This window comes from Dermacentor variabilis, chromosome 11, assembly GCF_050947875.1.
Source record: "Dermacentor variabilis isolate Ectoservices chromosome 11, ASM5094787v1, whole genome shotgun sequence".
Lineage (NCBI taxonomy): Eukaryota > Metazoa > Arthropoda > Arachnida > Ixodida > Ixodidae > Dermacentor > Dermacentor variabilis.
This window is the reverse complement of record NC_134578.1, coordinates 91764558-91782161: the sequence shown is the minus strand read 5'-3', so window position 1 is coordinate 91782161 and position 17604 is coordinate 91764558. Positions and strand designations below refer to the sequence as shown.

Sequence of the window (17604 nt, the reverse complement as noted above, 5' to 3'; positions counted from 1 at the left end):
TAAAACTATAGGTGCAACGCTAAGTGTTCTACAAACAATAATTGATTTTAATGCTTCAATTACCCGCATTGCGTGGCAAAATTTGATGGATCTAAACATCTGCCACGGTTGGTCACACCTCACGGGTCCTTTGTTACTGTAAGTATGAAACCTAACAACAGCTAAGCTGGCTGCACGCACAGTCCTAACTAAATACCGTCTGCAAATCAACTGACAGAACAATGTAAGCATAATGTTGAATGGAACACCCACTCTGCGGCACTTGAAACATAGCCACGGTGAATCCGGTGACGACATCGGCGAGCAGGTACTCCTTCACGCGGTACGTCCGCAGCCATCCGAACACGGGTAGCAACCTCAGCGCCTGATGCTTCAAGTGGCGGGTGTTGCATTGCGACTTGCCGATACGCTTGAGCACGTCGCCCGGCACAGTCTTATGCTTGGGCAGCTGGATGTATGTGTCGTTGAAGCCAGCCTGCGAGCGCACAAAAAAAAAAAGAAAGGAAAGAGAGAGAGAAGTAAACGTATGAACATATAGTTCAGCCAGGTGTGGCTTCTGAGTGTTTTAGAAGTTGTTCAACTGCCGTTTATATGGACAGCCTAGAAGCAGCATCTTGGCGACTGTTCTGTTACCCTTATGGCGAAAACGTTCGAAAAACAAAAGCCATGAAATATAGTGCTGGCTCACTTAGGATCGATGCAGGCAACTGAGAAAAAATAATTGATAACGCTGGCGCGTGGAGATCTTAGAGTGTTTTAGACTTTGTGCACCTATGAGTGAGCAACGCAAACCAGCGGGTTTGCAAACGAACACAAAAGAGATATACAAAAGAAAGTGAAAGAAGTGCAAAAGAGCACAAGCAGGTTGTGGCACTTCAGGGGCGCCATAGTTCCCGTTGGGTAATCTAAAGCTGCCTACTAACAAATAACCTCAAGCGAAATGCCCATTTGGCATGTGCTCTTGAAACTGGGATATTTTACAGGTGGGTACTGGTTTTGACTGGTTGGTTGCAATGCATCAGCAATGCTATTTGCGCACCACTTGGAACGAGAACTGGGGAACGCTTGTGTCTGTTGTTCCCCAGTCCTCGTTCCAAGTGGTGCACAAATAGCATTGATCATGTAGTTTACACGGTTACGATTGCGATTTTCATATTCCCGCATATGTGAGTCAGGCCTCTTTATATTGGTTGCGTGCCCAAGACATCACTGCGCACACGCAAGGTGAGTGACGTCACACGTGTCCAGCGAAAGGAGCGTTGCATAATTGAGGCCTCGACTGTCGGTGAGAGGCCGCAACGTGCGCTCGGCTTCTGGGTTCTGCGCTAAGGGGCGAGGCTACGGACATCGAACGAGGGCAGTCACGACCGTGCCAACGCTGGCCCTCCTCGATACGCGATGCGGAGATTGATTCATTGGCTTGGAACGCATACGCTGACTGGGCTAATGACCAATAAAAATAGACCAGTGCTTGCATAGAGATGGCGTTCAGTGCGTGCGAAATTGGGTGGGTCGGTGGCGAACAGGCGGTCTTCGGTGGCTGGTGGTATGGGAGTGGCGGTATCACTATCCCGACCACGACGGTGGTGCATACCACGTTACTGAACGTACACTAGCGAGATACACTAGACAGGTTTAGACTCGTGAGCACTCTTTGGAAATTATATTTGCGCTCATTTTGCGGGAAGAATTTTAAACTTGATAATAGAGAACGAAGTTCGTTTTTTTTTAAATTTTGCGCCGGGATCCTAATCTTGGTATTTCAAAGTACTGTCTCGCATTTTCGCTGTTTTGGCTGAGTAAAAGTTTTCAAAGTTTGCCACGCTGTGTCTTTCGCAATTTTCAAACACATCGCAGTCCGCGTTTACCGATAAAGAAAGTAACTAGGCCGAGCAGACGCTTTGAAAATAGTTAATGTCATGACTGGCTGGCACGGGAACATGAAGGCGTCGTCGTCACCCGACTGTGGTTGCTCTCCATCGCTCATTGCTTAAAGAAGTGAATAAGGCAATCACTAAATACATCATGGACTGCTGTCTTGTCTGATTCAGTCAATAAAGCTACTTCCTTGGAGTATATATCTCGTCGAGATTAACCTCTAAGTTTTGTATAAACCCATTCATTTATTATTTTGCCATGGTCATCTTTATTTTAAGAAATTTCAAGCAAATACTTATACGGTTGGCAATGACACTTTGTTCATCAACTTCTTATTCTTATTTCTTATTCCGTTGAAATTCACACAATAGAGAGGAAACACCAAGGAGGCTACATCAGTCGCGAATAATCAAGAAGCTAGGTCCCCGGTGGACAATGAAAAGAGAAATTCGGCTAACGCTGTAATGTGTGCAAGTTGAAACGCCCCGAAATTTACACGCACTCTCACCCCTGAAGAAAACGTGACTTACGCAACACGTCCATTCCAGTAGTGAACGCGGAGTCTCCGCTGACAGGCCGATGAGATAGCGAGCGGCTGCGACCGCTGCTGCCCAACCCAATTTCGCAAAATTAAGTATCGAAAGCGAGAGGCGCGCTTCCTGCTGCCCTCGGACCTCCCGCGTTTTCTTGTGCGCCGTTAAGGGACGCAGGAGCAAGCGGCCATTCATTCGCTCACGAACACTAACACATACACACACACATACAGACGCTACAAAGATTGCACGAAGGGTGCAGACTGGCACAATGTCGGCACTCTTTACAAGCAACGCACACGCATTTTGACGAGCACACAAGCCACATCACACGCGAGGTCTTTCTCTCATGCTCGGGGCTGCACCCGGAGATCTGGGCTAACGGGTTAATTGCACCATAGTCGCAACGACAGTGAAAGACTCTCGCCGCTTCGGAAGCATGGCCCGTCCTTTTTTTTTCTCTTTTTTCAGACCCCTGCGTAGCTTCCGCTATAAAGTTCTTGAGAGAGCAAGCTCAAATTGCTTGCTTTAACACTGACAGCCGGCCAGTGGGCAGCAGGCTCCAGATATACAGCTACTGTGAGTTACAGGAACCCGCTTGTCAATGAGCATTAAGGAAATGCGTGCGGTTTAACTAGGACAGGTCTAAGTATACAGAGAGATCAGCAGGCGTTCAGGATCCGCACTACCGGAAGAATATGTTTACGCGCGTTTCAAACACGAATGCCACACGTGGGCGACGCGGAAATGAGATGGACGGTGAGATACGCCCCGACAGGCTCGGAGAGCCGTCAACTCCTCGGCTCCAGTGCTACGCGCGATGGAGCAGCCGGCTAGTCTTTACTGAGGAGTTTGTGTTGCACGCTTGTCGAACAAGAAGCAACAAGGCCACTCTTCAAGGTGTTCTCATTCCTCTTGGTCACATGCCACGTTGTGCGCTCGAGTGCGACACTGCGAATGCGAGTTTAGCGTTTCGCTAATTAAATGCCGATGTGCGCTCTTTGTCGGCCTTATATTATCATTCGCGCTTCACGACACTGAATGCCATTTTTATGTCTCTTCAAGGCCGCGATGAGCCACGAATTAGGAGTAACTATCCTCGCCCCAAATATGTGCACCCCGTCCTTGCGGTCTATCACTCAGGAGAAGCCATCCGGTAACTCGCGTAAAATACTGTCGCTATATAGCACGCGTACTCATCGCGACGTGGTGGCAAAAGAAGCGCGCAGTGTGAAGCTTCAGCTGGAAGGTTGCAAGTTGCTCCATGACTGCGTGGCATCCTGGCTACGCATTGTAAGCAACCGGAAAAGAACAAGCGTGTTCGCACTTGGCGCAGGAAAAGTGGGAAACAGAGTGACATGCAGTGAAGGACAAGTGGCGAAGTGGCGGTGGTGGCGAGGTCGCAGCTCCGCAGTCTGTTGGATCCGCCACAGGCGGCGTTGCTAATGACATTCAGTTACGTAGCAGCAAAGGACATGGAAGTGCTGCCTTAATAATGGCATTCCAGCTATGTAATTGCGCACTCGCGCTTTGGCGGTGCCTGCGTTAACGTATTCTGCGCTACGTGTTCTGCGTTACGCGTTCTGCGTTACGTATTCTGCGAGGCCTGCAATAATGGCCCCCGTCACAGCTGTAATTTGCTGCCGAAGGGAAACGCCAAGTGAGCGAACTGACGAAGGCTTCTAAAGAAGCGAGCCAGTCCTCAGTGTCGCGAAATGGGAAACGCACGTTCTCCATGAAACAACATGGCTTTCAGTTATTCTGGCAGAAAAAAGCAGACTGGATTTAATATCGCCGGAATGCGCAAGATATTAAAAAAGAAAGTATCCATGCTAGCGTAACTAACGGAAGGAAGGAAGGAAAAAGTAGAGAAGGAAAGGCAGGGAGGTTAACCAGTTTAGCGTAACCGGCTTGCTACCCTACACATGGGAGAGGGATGGGTGGGATGGGAGGGATGGACGGAGCGCTCACAGATCTCCTAGGGCAGATGATATCTCGGTGATTTCATAGCCAACTTGTGTTATGGTGGATCAGCAATAAAAATGCACGAATAAAGATATCGAAACCACGCTGTTAGTTATCCGATTCTTTTTCGATAAGCTACCGCTTGTAAAGTCAGGCATTCAAAGGCAACTTCTAAGCGCCCCCTATGCACCCTATGAGTTCATCACTGAATTTCTTTCATGATCTCAAGGTTTCAAAACTTATTGAGGTAATCATAATAATATTTCTGCAGCAAGAACTACCTCTCCAGAAGCAAAAACGCATATTCCAATGTAGCGGAAGAAGCAAGAACACTTATATTGCTCTGAATGCACCTTACTGAAACGTTAGGGAAGGAACCATCCAGAAGCTTTCGGAAAAGCGGTTATGCGGTTGTCTTCTCCGGTACTCGGTCTTATTATTCTTATTACTCTGTCTTAGTACTCATTAGGCATGTTCCTTAGTAAAAGGCGATAGGAGGTTTGGTGGGAGAAAAGTAGGGACACCACTGAGTGCAGAGGCATACAAATCCAAAGTTCCCACTGTTATGGTGCAGGAAGTTTGATGCTAGGAACCTTTTGCCTGTTAAAAGATAGGCAAGACATAGGGCAAAATAAGAAAAAAGAGCCGGTGGCTTAACCACCACCCGGTGTCATATGGGACGCTCATAGCATCCATCCATCCATCCATCCATCCATCCATCCATCCATCCATCCATCCATCCATCCATCCATCCATCCATCCATCCATCCAATATAAAACAGAATTATGAGGTTTTACGTTCCAAAACCATGATCAGATTAGGAGGAACATCATAGTGGGGGGATTCCGGAAACATGGACCTCCTGAAGTTGTTTAACGTGCACCCAAGTACACGGGTGTTTTCATATTTCGCCCCCATTGAAGCAAAGGCCAGCGCGGCCGGAATTCGATCCCGCGACCTCGCGCTGAGCAGCCCCAAACCATAGCCACTGAGCAACCACGGCGGGTTCGAATACATGAGCAAGAGCACGCTCACCTGCGTGAATGACGGCCTATGCACGCCATAACGTGCACAATCTTGAGGATTCATGCTGCAGCGTCTGAAGGCGTAGTCTCTCTTGACAGGCGCGGTGGGGTTAGGACATCTGCGAAAACATGGAAGCAGAAAATGTTGTAGGAAAAGTGCATGCCGGTGATGAAGGCGCAACATAAGCGAAGACAGAAACACAGACGCGAGTGGAATTGCTAGGTAGTGCGCAGAACAGGACTAAGTTGGCTTGGATGCGAGGTTTCGAAGGTCGCTACTGTAGTTCCCGGTGGTATTCTGAGAAATGTTCGTCTGCTCATGTTTCGAAACGTTCGTGTAACCGAAATCGGCGCCGAAACCAGCAATATTATGTTCCTAACAATCCACCTTGGCACATAGGGACGTATAGCTTTTCACGTGATGGTAGAAGGATTGCACTGAAATTTCTGTTGCTGCAAAGAATGGAAGCAGCACAATTCGGACCGTTCTGCTTCAATTATACAGGAAACTTTTTTTTTGTATGGTAAGGAACATTGCACGCACAATGCCAGTTGTAACGATGTGTGCAAGTATCAGGAAAAAACATATTTTTTTCTCGCCCTGCTGCTGCCGCTTACAGGTCACGTGCTGTGATGGATCGTCAACAGCTGCTTCGTCAACACCGGCCAAAAACAAGTCTCGGGTTTGCTGCTGAATATATTGCAAAATCTCGAACGGTAGAACCAAGGACAGCCAACCTTTATTCTTTATGTTGCTGCTAATTCGAGCACAGTTTGGAAAGCTCGATTCAGGCAAAGGTAGCAACCGAGCATTATGCGCACAACGGCGATAAGACCGTGTTGCGCAATTTCCGGGAAGGGGCAAGATTTACCGCTCGCAATGCCGGTTTTTTTTAAGGTTATTAGAACGAGTTCGCAAATTCGGCTCCCAACTTCATTGTCTGTACTTGCCGCGAAAATAAATGGCATCGTGCACGAAAAGAAAGACGACAAGTCATGCAAAATAGCCACGTGAGCAGACGAAGTCGAAAGCCAAGACGGGACTTGCAGCGAGACGAGACATCGTTTGGCTTCAACCAGTTACGCCGCATATTGTGTTCCGCTAATTGCCCCAAGTGTATCAGTTATTCACTTAAGAAGCGCCAGAAATGAGTCATCACTCCACTCATATTCAAAATAAAAAAAAATTCTGACGTCCACACTACCGCAAAGGTTACCTTGTTTGTAGTGTTAGATATCGTCGACGATTACGATCTCACATCTGAACGCCAGTTCTGGCTGCCTGTGACCCTCAATACAAGGGATATCCATACACACCTATGCTTGCCCAGTAGCTCTCGAGAATTTCCGGTAAGGAATGTGCCTTGCCCGTTTTGTTAAACCTTTTCGCAGGATAAATACTCCACCGATGGTGTCGAGCCAGGACAGAAAACATTGTATATTTAGAGAGCGCTAGTTGTGACGAACTACTTGTGTTAGTAAGCATTCGTCCACTCTGTTCTCTGCTTAGCGTACGGAAAGTTTAGGGATACGCCGCCGCGATCAGAATAGTTCCTTTTAACGCCCTAGTCGAAATAGTCAATAATAAATCGTCAATTGCACACTGGAAGTTTTCTACATTACAGTGGACGCCGAAATTGCCTGACTGCGAATTTGACATAATTATTTTTTTGGTAATGAAGATGTTGCCAACAAATATATCTCGCCAACATTTCCACGCCATCTCAGATAGCAATAAATCCACGTTTCCCTTTAAAGACAGGACGGCACGCGCAGAAGTCAATCCCGACAGCTAGCTGTAAGTTAGTGTTGCATTATGAATAATTCTCGAAATATAAGCTGAGCGGAATTTTCTGTATGGTGTTTGTACGTGCGTATCACGTAAATTAAAAAAAAAAGAACGCTGAATATTTCGCAGCCTATTGATTCGAAAAAAAAACTCGAGATGTGCCAATGAAATCTGCATTTCCGCGTGTGCTATACGCGACGTGGCAGTGTTAATTTTGAGGCTTTGCACCCACGGCGATGAAAATTTCACTCTGTTCCGCGTGCCTCACCGTTTCTTCAGCCTCACACGGCTGAGTTGACATGAAATTTCAGGTGCGTGCTTAAAGAAAAAACGAAAGAACACAAAAGAGAGCTATCCGTGTTGTATTGCTCCTGCGTGGTGTACTGTTGAAGCCTACACTTTGCTTCTTTTATTTAGGATAACGAGGTACATTTTCCAACTGTCTCGTGCAAACATGCGCATTCGACACTGTCGAGCTTCACCGCCCACAAAGAGCTGGCGAAGCACGCGCTTCCTCTAAACTGCGACGCATGAAGCGGGAAGCTATCGCAGTTAGACGTGTCGCACTTTCTCTGCCCCCAACTCACGCGCTTTACAAAAAAAAAAAAAAAAAAAAAGGAGGCGATATATTTACTTTTCTTTTTTACGCGGAGAACACCATGCGCTACGCTAAGTTCACTTTTCAGAAAAGCTGAATTCGGAAGCGTTGGTCTATCCTAAAGAAGCGTTGCTTTGACGAGGGGTCCGAAATGTTACGTCGACTAGCCGTGCGCGTTCTCATTTGCTTGTTGTTCCGCACTCGGCTAATTTGTTTGTACTTCACCGACAGGAAGGAACGTGCTGTGGGTAGCCGGGCGCGGGTATGGACGTTGCCGTGTGCTGTGGCGAAGGCAGCCGCAAGGCGCAACAGCTCTCGAGCTTCGCGCACCGTAAAATAATTCGTTCCCTTGAAAGTGAATCAGGGTGAAAATCAGGTCTATAACGCAAACCCTTGCACCCAAAAGGGTGCAAGGACGTGAGTTAAGCCGCAATTTGCGCCCTTTTTAGCATTTAAGGGTGTAAATTGGTGTAGGGGTGCGAGTTATACGCCGGTATACGCCCTTATTAAATTTTGAGGGTGTAAATTACTGCTGTGCACAATCCGCCTCTCGGGAATACCGACGGAGCATAGCGTACGCCTGCGAAAAAATCTCGAATATAGGGCAGAAGGAGCATGCGGAGGGAAAAGAGAAAAAAGTGAGAGAGCCCATGGCCGCAGCCGCCCCGGTCTCGGCAGCCGCGCTGTAGGCCTGACGATGCACGTGCCTGGCAGAACGTGCCGAGGCAACCCGTGCCAACACGTGCTAACCAAAGCGGCAACGTCCATTCTTACTACCGTTGTCACTGTCGGCACACGTATGCGGACTCGCCCCAGCTGTGTATAACATCTGCCGAAGCAACAGAAACACAAGGCCTTGCGTCCTAATACGCTACCGTAGCTGGCAAAACGAGAAAAGAAAATGAAAAGAACAAAGGCGAGCCATGGACGCTGGAAAATATAGTCGCGAAAAGATAGTGCGTGACTTACTCCAACATGTGGCGAGACTGAAAGACGAAGAGCGTGAAATGCAGCTTTGAGAATTTTTCGTGACACGGCTCCGGCCCGACTCGCGCTAAACGCGGATGTCGCCACCGTCCTTTATAGAGATGCGGTTGAGAGCTTAAACGAACATGTTGCGAATATAAAGGAGCAGGCTCTTTGCACGAGGACGAAAAATGGACAGACACCGTGCAGGTGGATGTTCCTGCGTCTGTGTCCTTTTCCTTGTGTTGCAAATGACACCTTTCCGGAAATGTTTTTCTTTTTTTTTTCACCACGGACATTGAACATGGGCCATGGGTGGCACACGGGCGCCGCACATATGTTGGAGGTTCACAACTCGTTTACGGTCTTGCTCTCCTATCTCAAATGACAATCTCAGGAGTATAGTTTCATTTTCTGAGTGATTTGCTTTCGTGCTTTGTGTAGGCAATCTTTTACGAATGCGCACCCCGTGATCATCAACACAGCAAGCAAGCCAGTACTCGAGTTCTCCCGCGAACTGCGATTACACCACGTCCTGTGATGATTATTCGCGCGCTTCTAGAAGCAGCGAGCCTGATGTAGGTATCAGGTGCTGAACACACAGAGCCTATCATTCGTAAGTGTACCTTGCCATTTACCGGTAGCCTTTCCTTCTAGTACGTCCCGCATTGAGATTGGCCTAAATTTTCACTTACGAATACTTCGAACGTAAGAACGTTCTGAAGGCGGGCCCAGATTATTATGATCGAATTTCGGAAATGGAGACCTGCAAGTCACGCCCGGTGGCAAAGCAAGCTTGACAGCTGTGAGTGAAGCTGCAAGGTTCGGTTTCTGCCCGTTGATGGCTAATTAACTGATTTATTGCGAAGATTGAGATTGTCGTGGGGATGTTGGAATACCACATTCATTATTTTCCTCACGTCTACTGCACATGGCCAAGGTCTGCTGCCACCAACCCAGGACTGTTTGAAATTTTTTTTCAATTTCTTTGCCACGTAAGCCAGGAAGGCTGTTCTCGCTAGACAGAGAACTTTCAGTTATTTTACACTTGAATTATTAATTACTGAGCCGAGCAACATTTCGTGACAACGGGTTTTGTAGGTCGCGTGCCTTAAAAACTAGGACAGTGAAATTGTGATTAAATGTAGCACATAATTTAGGTTATTTTGTTTATTTACGAAATACTAGTTTTTTGTTTTGTTTGTACGCTTTCAGGCGTAACATTGTAAAAATATAGTACACTATTCATACAGATTGCGTTTCACAATTGATTTCCAATTTTACGCCCTACCATGTTTCTTTATTATTTTATATTTCTCGGTAACAAGCTTCTTTGTCTTTCAATTGATATATTCAGTTAAACATATTGATAGAGTCGATAAAATCATTATTGAATCCTTGAAAGAAGGTTGCATGGTGAGGAAAGAGTAAAAACTCACTAGCGTTCAATGCAACGGAATCAGCTTTGCGTCTTTTTAGATAGGTAGAAGAAATGGCAGACCATTCTTCTGAGGCTAAAATGACAAACATTTTCTCTTATAAAATGCATAGGTGGTTGGCCGTAGGCCAGCCGCCTTCAATAACGATAAGTTCGTTATCACTACTGGCATTCATTTGTTCTTGCGAGCTATTCAACGTAGGTAACTGCACTGTGAATACGGCCCCTGCAGTGCGCATCGAAGTGGTTTCAAGGCGTGCATTTGGAACAGCGCCGCTTAAAGAAAAAATACTCACACGCCCCTCGTAGGAGTGTCGTCTTTCATGGCAGTATGGAGGTGACGACACAAATTCTGCGTTTCAAAATAACGTGCAGTGTTTGCGATCTACGAACTGCCACTACGGACGAAGCGCGCAGGCCAACATCATCGGAGAGCCGAGGTCAACGTTGCGCACGCCGTCTGCAACCTCCGAACTCGTTGTACTACACCGCACGGGTACTTCTATCGGAGCGTACACTAGGATAAAAAAACAATAAAACACGCAGATGCCGTGCGACGGATCACTTCCCAGTAACAGCGCGCGCATGAGCGCGCCGCAATTGGGGCTTTACGGCGCGCTGAGGACGAGCCTGATCGCCGGCTGATCGCGGCGGAAACTGCGCGTTGCGATAGCCACTGCCGTATACACATGAACAGGGTGCGGGAACGGTAAACAACCGGAAGGAAAACGCCGGGGATGTAGCCACTGCTGCGACACGCTCGCGACACCTGTGCGATTGCATGCGCCCTGTATTTTATGCAGGGTGGTTGCAGAGGGTGAAGACAGGGGACACGGAACGGGGTGTAAAATAAAGAACAAGCAGAAGGGCGCAGAGACCCATCGAGAGCGAGCGTGCGACGCTATGCGGGGTAGAAGACCGGCGAAATTTCGCGTTGGTCCTCGTACCTGTCCGGCGCAGCTGATGCGCGCTGATGAATGTGTACGCGCGTGTGAGACCTAAGCGCTGGCTTCGAGAACGAGGACGTACACACTGGTAATCTCGTTCTACATAAGTGAAATAGAGTAAGTGTCGCGTTTTTCGCGAATAGGTTACGCTTATTCAGTGGAACTCTACGTGGAAGATGAATAAGAACGATACAAGTTGCAAGAGACAAGAATCCCCGACTGTAGCGAAAGAAGACGCTCCGGGACATTCGTTTGTTAGTGAATAGAGCATTTTAATTCCATTGGCAATAATATATATATATATATATATATAAATATATATATATATATATATATATATATATATATATATATATATATATATATATATATATATATATATATATCGCCGTCTCCAATTGTTCTCGCGCTCAATTTGGTCTGCGGGTATTTTGCAGCGTGTCTGTGCCGCTCTTAAATGAACTGCTCTCAGGCAAAGTTGGGTCCCTGGGCATGTGAGACTGGTTACGAGCCAATAATCAATTAGCCGCTTCGACGTTAACTTGGTTAACCGGGTATGGACAAATGGGTGTTACACGCTCTTAAATTAACAAAAAATTTATTGTTATTCTGGTGCTGATAAGAATCAAACCCGAGACATATACCGGCTGACTCAACTATTATAACGTTAGCTAAGGTGTTCAACGCAAACAAGAATGCAATAGGAAAAGAAAACACGGTCAAAGATACAGTTATAAAACCTAAGGTGTTTGGTCGCCAGACGCATAGTGACTAATCACCGTAGATGTTACGGTCATATCTTGCATCGTGTTTATTATTTTTTTTTTCGTTGAACAGCTTGGCTAACGTTAGCTAGGATACCCCTCCTATATATTCAGACAATCTTCTCTGAATTAACACATGCACCAAGCAGACTTCGCAACATCGCCGTCAGCTGGAGCCACCGTGTCGAGTTGGAAGCTCAAAAAAAAAAAAGAAAAGGGAGGGGGGGCCTGCACTTTTAAAACAGTTGCACCATTTGGGGTGTATATTTGTCCCACAACAATAATCGTCATCTGCCTTGCTTGCGATTCCTTTCTTGAAAACTCGGCGCTCGCTACTTTCCTGACGAGAATGCTGCGTCACACTGATAACGCGCATGCCGTTCGTGACTGGGAAGTACCGGGCTCGCATCGTTAAAGAAAGAAGACGCGGGCAAGACAGATGACGATTGTCGTTGTGGGAGAAGATAAGCCCCAAATGGTGTAAATTTTTCTAAGAGTGAGGCTGCATACGCTTCTCATACACAACGCGTTTCAGCCATGGCAATACAGCGTCTTGCTACATCAACGTAGTCACGTTAACGTCAATATACATCGCGAACTGGTTTCCGCAGGATTTCGTTTTTTTCTTTTTGTTCCAGTATATTCTACTACCTCAGTAAAACCTTCATGGAGCAAGGGCACGTTTGTTTCCCCCGTCAAGGTTGCTTAAAGGCAATGACGTTGCGCTACGGAGTAGGAGCTCCGTGCTTATATACCGGGCAGCAGCGGCCTGGTTGCGACGGAAGGGGAACGCAGAAAACATCACTAGCTGATATTTGGGTGCATGTGCACGACAATAGGCTGATGTTGATTACGATAACGATGATTATGACGAGGATTTTTCTTTATTCTTCTGCGCCACCACTGCCGACTTCCTTCCTTTTTCATCATCATCTTCCTTTCATGTCCACTGCTGAACGAACGCCACCCTCCCAGCTATCTCCAACTACCCCTGTCCTGCACCAGTTGACTCGGTCTTTCACAGTAAGAAAGGTTTTGGACCTTTTCGAGCTTATCTTTTTCCCTAAGCAACGATCATCATCTATCTTGACTATTTATTTTTTATTAAGATTCGCTATTTTGTGCTCTTGCACTGGAGGCGTGGAAGATACTAAAGGCACGTGGCCTGACAGAGGACCTTGCCCTCTCTTGCGTGTCTTTCCTTTTGTTAACGCTCCGGCACCGAAACTTCCAGGTAGCTAACGGCAGGCACGTTATCAGCATGACATAGCATTCTTCGCAGGAAAGTACCGAACGCAGAGCTTCCAAGATTGCTAACACCGACACTGATGGTGACACTTGTTTGGGGACAAGATACACCACAAAGGGTGTGAATTTTGTCAGAAAATATGCCTCTAAGTTTCCTGATTTCATCCCATCCCCTAACGCGGCAGTAGAAAACAGCACAAGTAGCAGTTCTATACTTCCAAACTCGGCTCCTAGCAAACACCATGATAGTGGCGACTGTTCGAAGCCCAGCTATGCCGAAAATTCCTTCCGCGCGAACCTATGGCCGTTGGTGCGCTCCTAGTCGCAGTATGCAGTTTTACGAGTAGGTTCCGTATCACCCGCGCTCGCGCTGCACTTTACGGTCAGCGTGAACTCTGGAAGCCGGCAAACGTAAACCTCGATTGCGAAGGCGCGGTTGGAACGGAATTTCTCCGTGCGGAGCTTCGTGAAATAGCACATGCGGTTGTTTCCTCACACACATATGCCGCCTTCGTTCTTTTCTTTGGCGGGGGTGGTTCAACGCCGTCACATCAGCGAGATACGAGGAGTGGTATGCGTGACTAAGAAGTGTCCTTTAAAGAGGATTCTTGCGACGACTCTCTGCCCGCCGTTTTGAATCAGCAGCTGTGGCCTTCCGCGGGCGTGAACCAGGTTTCGGGTTTGATTCCCAGTCATGGAGCCGTAGACCATGCCTTGTTACGAGTTGGTGCACAAGAATCCACGTGTTTACTGCGCCATATTGAACTGTATTTATCTGACCTCCAGAGCTACTGTATTCTTCTTTTAATGTAATCCCGAGGCTACCTAAAAACTCAGAGCTTTTTTTGTGTGTGAAGTGCGCGTAGTTTCACTTTTCTACTTCATTTCGCAGTCTGAAAGAGTAGTGCCACTATATGAAAGAAAGGACTTTGTTAATATACCTACGTCGTCCAGACAGCAACCTGAGCACCGTTACGTGGGATGTTCGTGTGATAGGAAGGCATCCCTAAAGCAGTTATACTCGCTCTGGTCACGCAGCATTTTTTGAACCACGATTCATCCTTGATGACTGAACATCGGGAGCAGAAGAACTTGATAGGCACTTTTTACCATTAAGAAAAAGTTGCCTGGGGTTGATTACGTACAGGGCGCTGACTATAAAACAGAATTGGCGGTAATGCGGCTTTGGACGGCGGTGCCTCACGTTCAGTTCTGCCCTAATTCTAAAAATTTCAATAGAAGCTGTGCACATGTCGAAATAAATATTCTAGAGGCGCGCGCGTGAATCTTTTGAAACTTCGATCTTGCCTTGGAAGAAAACAACATATGCCGTAAAATTAGGGTCACTATAGAAAAGAGTATTTTAATGGCTAACCAACAAAATACGCACAGAAGAGTGAGGGCGCTCGTTTCGTTTTGTCCTATGGGCAAACTGCAAAGCAATGACGTCACGAAAGTGCAGTCTGTTTCGATTTAGCGATGCGCTATGCGGCCCCCCGAGTTCATTCTGATAGAAGAGGTCATAGCAAAAAACTAGTTTCGAATGTTAGATATCGCAAGCGACGTCGAGGAAAGAACATGCGGAACATCCATCTATTCTTTCTGCTCGCCTCCCACTGCAGCTACTACAATGCCTGACCTAACGCTGCCAACAATGTCACTCCTTCCTTTATAAAAAGCCGCTGTACGTCAGGTGAAGAAAGGTTGTATAGTGGCAAAAACAACGGAAACAACAGGACAATAGGTCCTGACAAAAGGGTAATTTTATTACAACAACTCGTATTCACATATAATGGTCCCCACTGTTTTCCTGCAGGCTATTTCACCTAGAGGCAGTTATTGTAACATTTCCCCATTAATTCTTCGTGGTATGGAAACGGTAGTTTTGTCCTTTCTTTATTTCTCGTGATAAAGGTATGCTTATCATCACATTATCACCATTTGGAGAACGGTTGCTTTCGCCACCTTCAGTCTGTTGCACTGCATGAGATGTTCCGGTGATATAAAGATACGCCTGTCAATGATGAGCAAAAACAATCCTGCGCCAGTCAATTCTGTAGTCTTATTGTTTTATCTGATCTACCATCGGAAATTATCTCGCAGCAGCGCAAACGCAATGCTTGGTGTGGTCGCTTCATCCCACTAGGCGTACGTACTATTTGACAGGCTTACTACACTGAGTCGCACGACGCACTTGGTCGTTTTATTCAGCCTTTCCCGCTCTTATGTAAGATTTCATGTCCCAGAATATGCAAAGCAGTATAATTGCACTTCAATGACGGTGTCTTCTACTCTCCTTAAGTAGTTCGTCACCGGCTACAACATTGAGGTCGGTGTTGTCGTTATAGCTAGAACTAGCTGTATAAATTAGGCCGTTCTAAAACACTAAAAATGACGAGAAGAAGCAGATGCATGACACCACCAACCCAACAGCACTAATATAATATAAGGAAAGTATCGGCAAGTATTTCAGAATAACACACAGAGTCATATCGCAAATCATATTACAGCGCTGCAATATGACTGAACCGCTTTTTGTCAGAAACCTGTAGATGTAATAATGATGTCACGGTCTCAAATCTGCGACACCTCGAGTGAGTGATTTTCCAGTTGTGTTAACAGAAGGAACATGAACTAAACTGAGCATGAGCATTATGCACAGTGAGCAAATCTGTTTTGCTCGAGTATTGAAGAGAATTGATTCTTTTTCGGTGGTGATTTGAAATTTGAAACTGTTCTTTTTCCTAGAAAATTCACTACAAATCACCATTCGCAAATGCAGACCAAGCACCTCAGTGCAGGTTTGAACTATGCAATGCATGTCCTGGGCTTGAAGAGGGCCCACAGCACTTCCAACTTTATGAACACCAATGTAATGTACTGGACATAAAAACAACGTTAGAGGCATCAGACCTGTATAAAATATCATTCAATGTCGTTCGACCTTGTAACACTTATTTAATAGATAGAATATACTGAATTTCTTTATATTTCATTTGACAATTATCGAATGTGTCTTTTAGGATGCGTCTTTGTGTTCTCTGTCGCTTGTACGTGACTGCTGTGGTCGGGCAAATCGTTTCGTACAACTTTGTTGCCAAGGAGTTCAACAACATACGATTCTTGGAAAGCAAAACAGAAGTCGATTGAATATAACACTACTTCTTCAGTTGATGGGAATCTCAAAAAAGTTATTTATTGAAATCACGCGGAAAGACGCCAGGTTGCGTTGAGTAATGTACTCATGAGTGATAATATTTAAATTTGAGCTGTCAGGACAACTTCACTACGCTTGATAAAGGGCACTGCCGACGTCTGTCTACCCGAGCTATTTCGAATTTTCTACTGTGTCGATGGTCCTCATCAATTTCAAATAGGTGGCCACAAAATTTGCTGCTTGCGTTTTTTTTTTCATCGCGCTTCGTCATTCTTTTGTTTTTTGCATTGGAACTCACTCTCTTAAGACCCCACTCTTTTTATGTTTGAGCCTAAATAAATACTGAGCATCTTGAATTTTGTGACAATGTGGCACTCAGCTTTTCTAGTCGCATGAAATCAGCAAATGCAGATTATGTAACAGATAGTTTCCGACTGTTAATATACGCCAGCCAAGTAATATACTTGCCGATTGCACAAAATTGTACCTACTAGGCCGCCATAAGGGCTCAGGCATGGTTTTGAAGCGTCACTGTAAGGGTTCAAACTTGCCGGACTTTTCGGCGATTGGCTCGTTAACTATAAACGAAGGCAGTGAAAGCAAAGCCACGTTGCGTCAAAATTCGCTGAGCGGGAACGCTTCAGAACCGAGTCAAAAGGCCAACGTGATCGTGTTTACGTGCTCGAGCACGTGCCGATAGAACGAGCGCTCGCAACTCACGGATTGAGGTTCACGCCGGCTTTGCCGTCCCGATACATGGCCTCGGTTGAGCACGTGCCGTCGTTTCTGTCTTTTCGTTTTTTTTTTCGCCTTTGTTCCACAATGGGACCGACTCGCGTGCGCAGAAACGTATTGCGGGGCAAACTGTGCGCCGACGAGAAAGTGTCGCACTGCTGGCCTAGTGCCCGAACCCGCCGCAAAGAACGCGCTGCGGCGCTGGCGTCGCGGTCCCAGTGCTCTCGCGCCATTGGTCGGCCGTCGGCGCCCAATCGCAAGGAGTCGCGGCGGTCACTTCAAAATCTGCTCCCAGTCGGCGTTCTCGTCGACACGTGCTCGAAGAACGCGGCGCTGTGCGCGCTGACCGGCGAGATATGCGCTTGCTTCGAGCAAACAGCCGTCTCTCTCTCAGTCATTTTTTTTTTCTAGTGCGCGCGGTGATATGTTTTCTCGCGTCACATAACTTCACAGATAACGATAGAAGCGAAAAATTCCGCAGCTACTCGCAGTAGCGCGTGTCATCCGCACGGGTGCGGAACGCTGAGCGAAGCTGGCTACAGGCAAGCCCTGAAGCGCCA

General features: G+C 46.6%; 1 protein-coding gene across 7 annotated transcripts in view; it reads right to left on the bottom strand.

Annotated features, from left to right (window-relative positions):
- Window positions 1-17604, bottom strand: part of LOC142563855 (prestin-like) — a 275908-nt gene that overhangs the window by 20645 nt on the left and 237659 nt on the right. For 5 of the 7 annotated variants that reach the window (XM_075674524.1, XM_075674525.1, XM_075674527.1 and 2 more), the window contains 2 exons: window positions 5413-5521; window positions 253-475 (listed from right to left, as the gene is read on the bottom strand). In XM_075674524.1, coding sequence (XP_075530639.1) covers window positions 253-475; window positions 5413-5466 — 277 coding nt within the window. In that variant the 5' untranslated portion in view covers window positions 5467-5521. Of the gene's footprint in view, window positions 1-252; window positions 476-5412; window positions 5522-10489; window positions 10590-17029; window positions 17161-17604 lie in introns of those variants that run through there. The other 2 variants (XM_075674521.1, XM_075674523.1) reach the window with 2 other exon arrangements.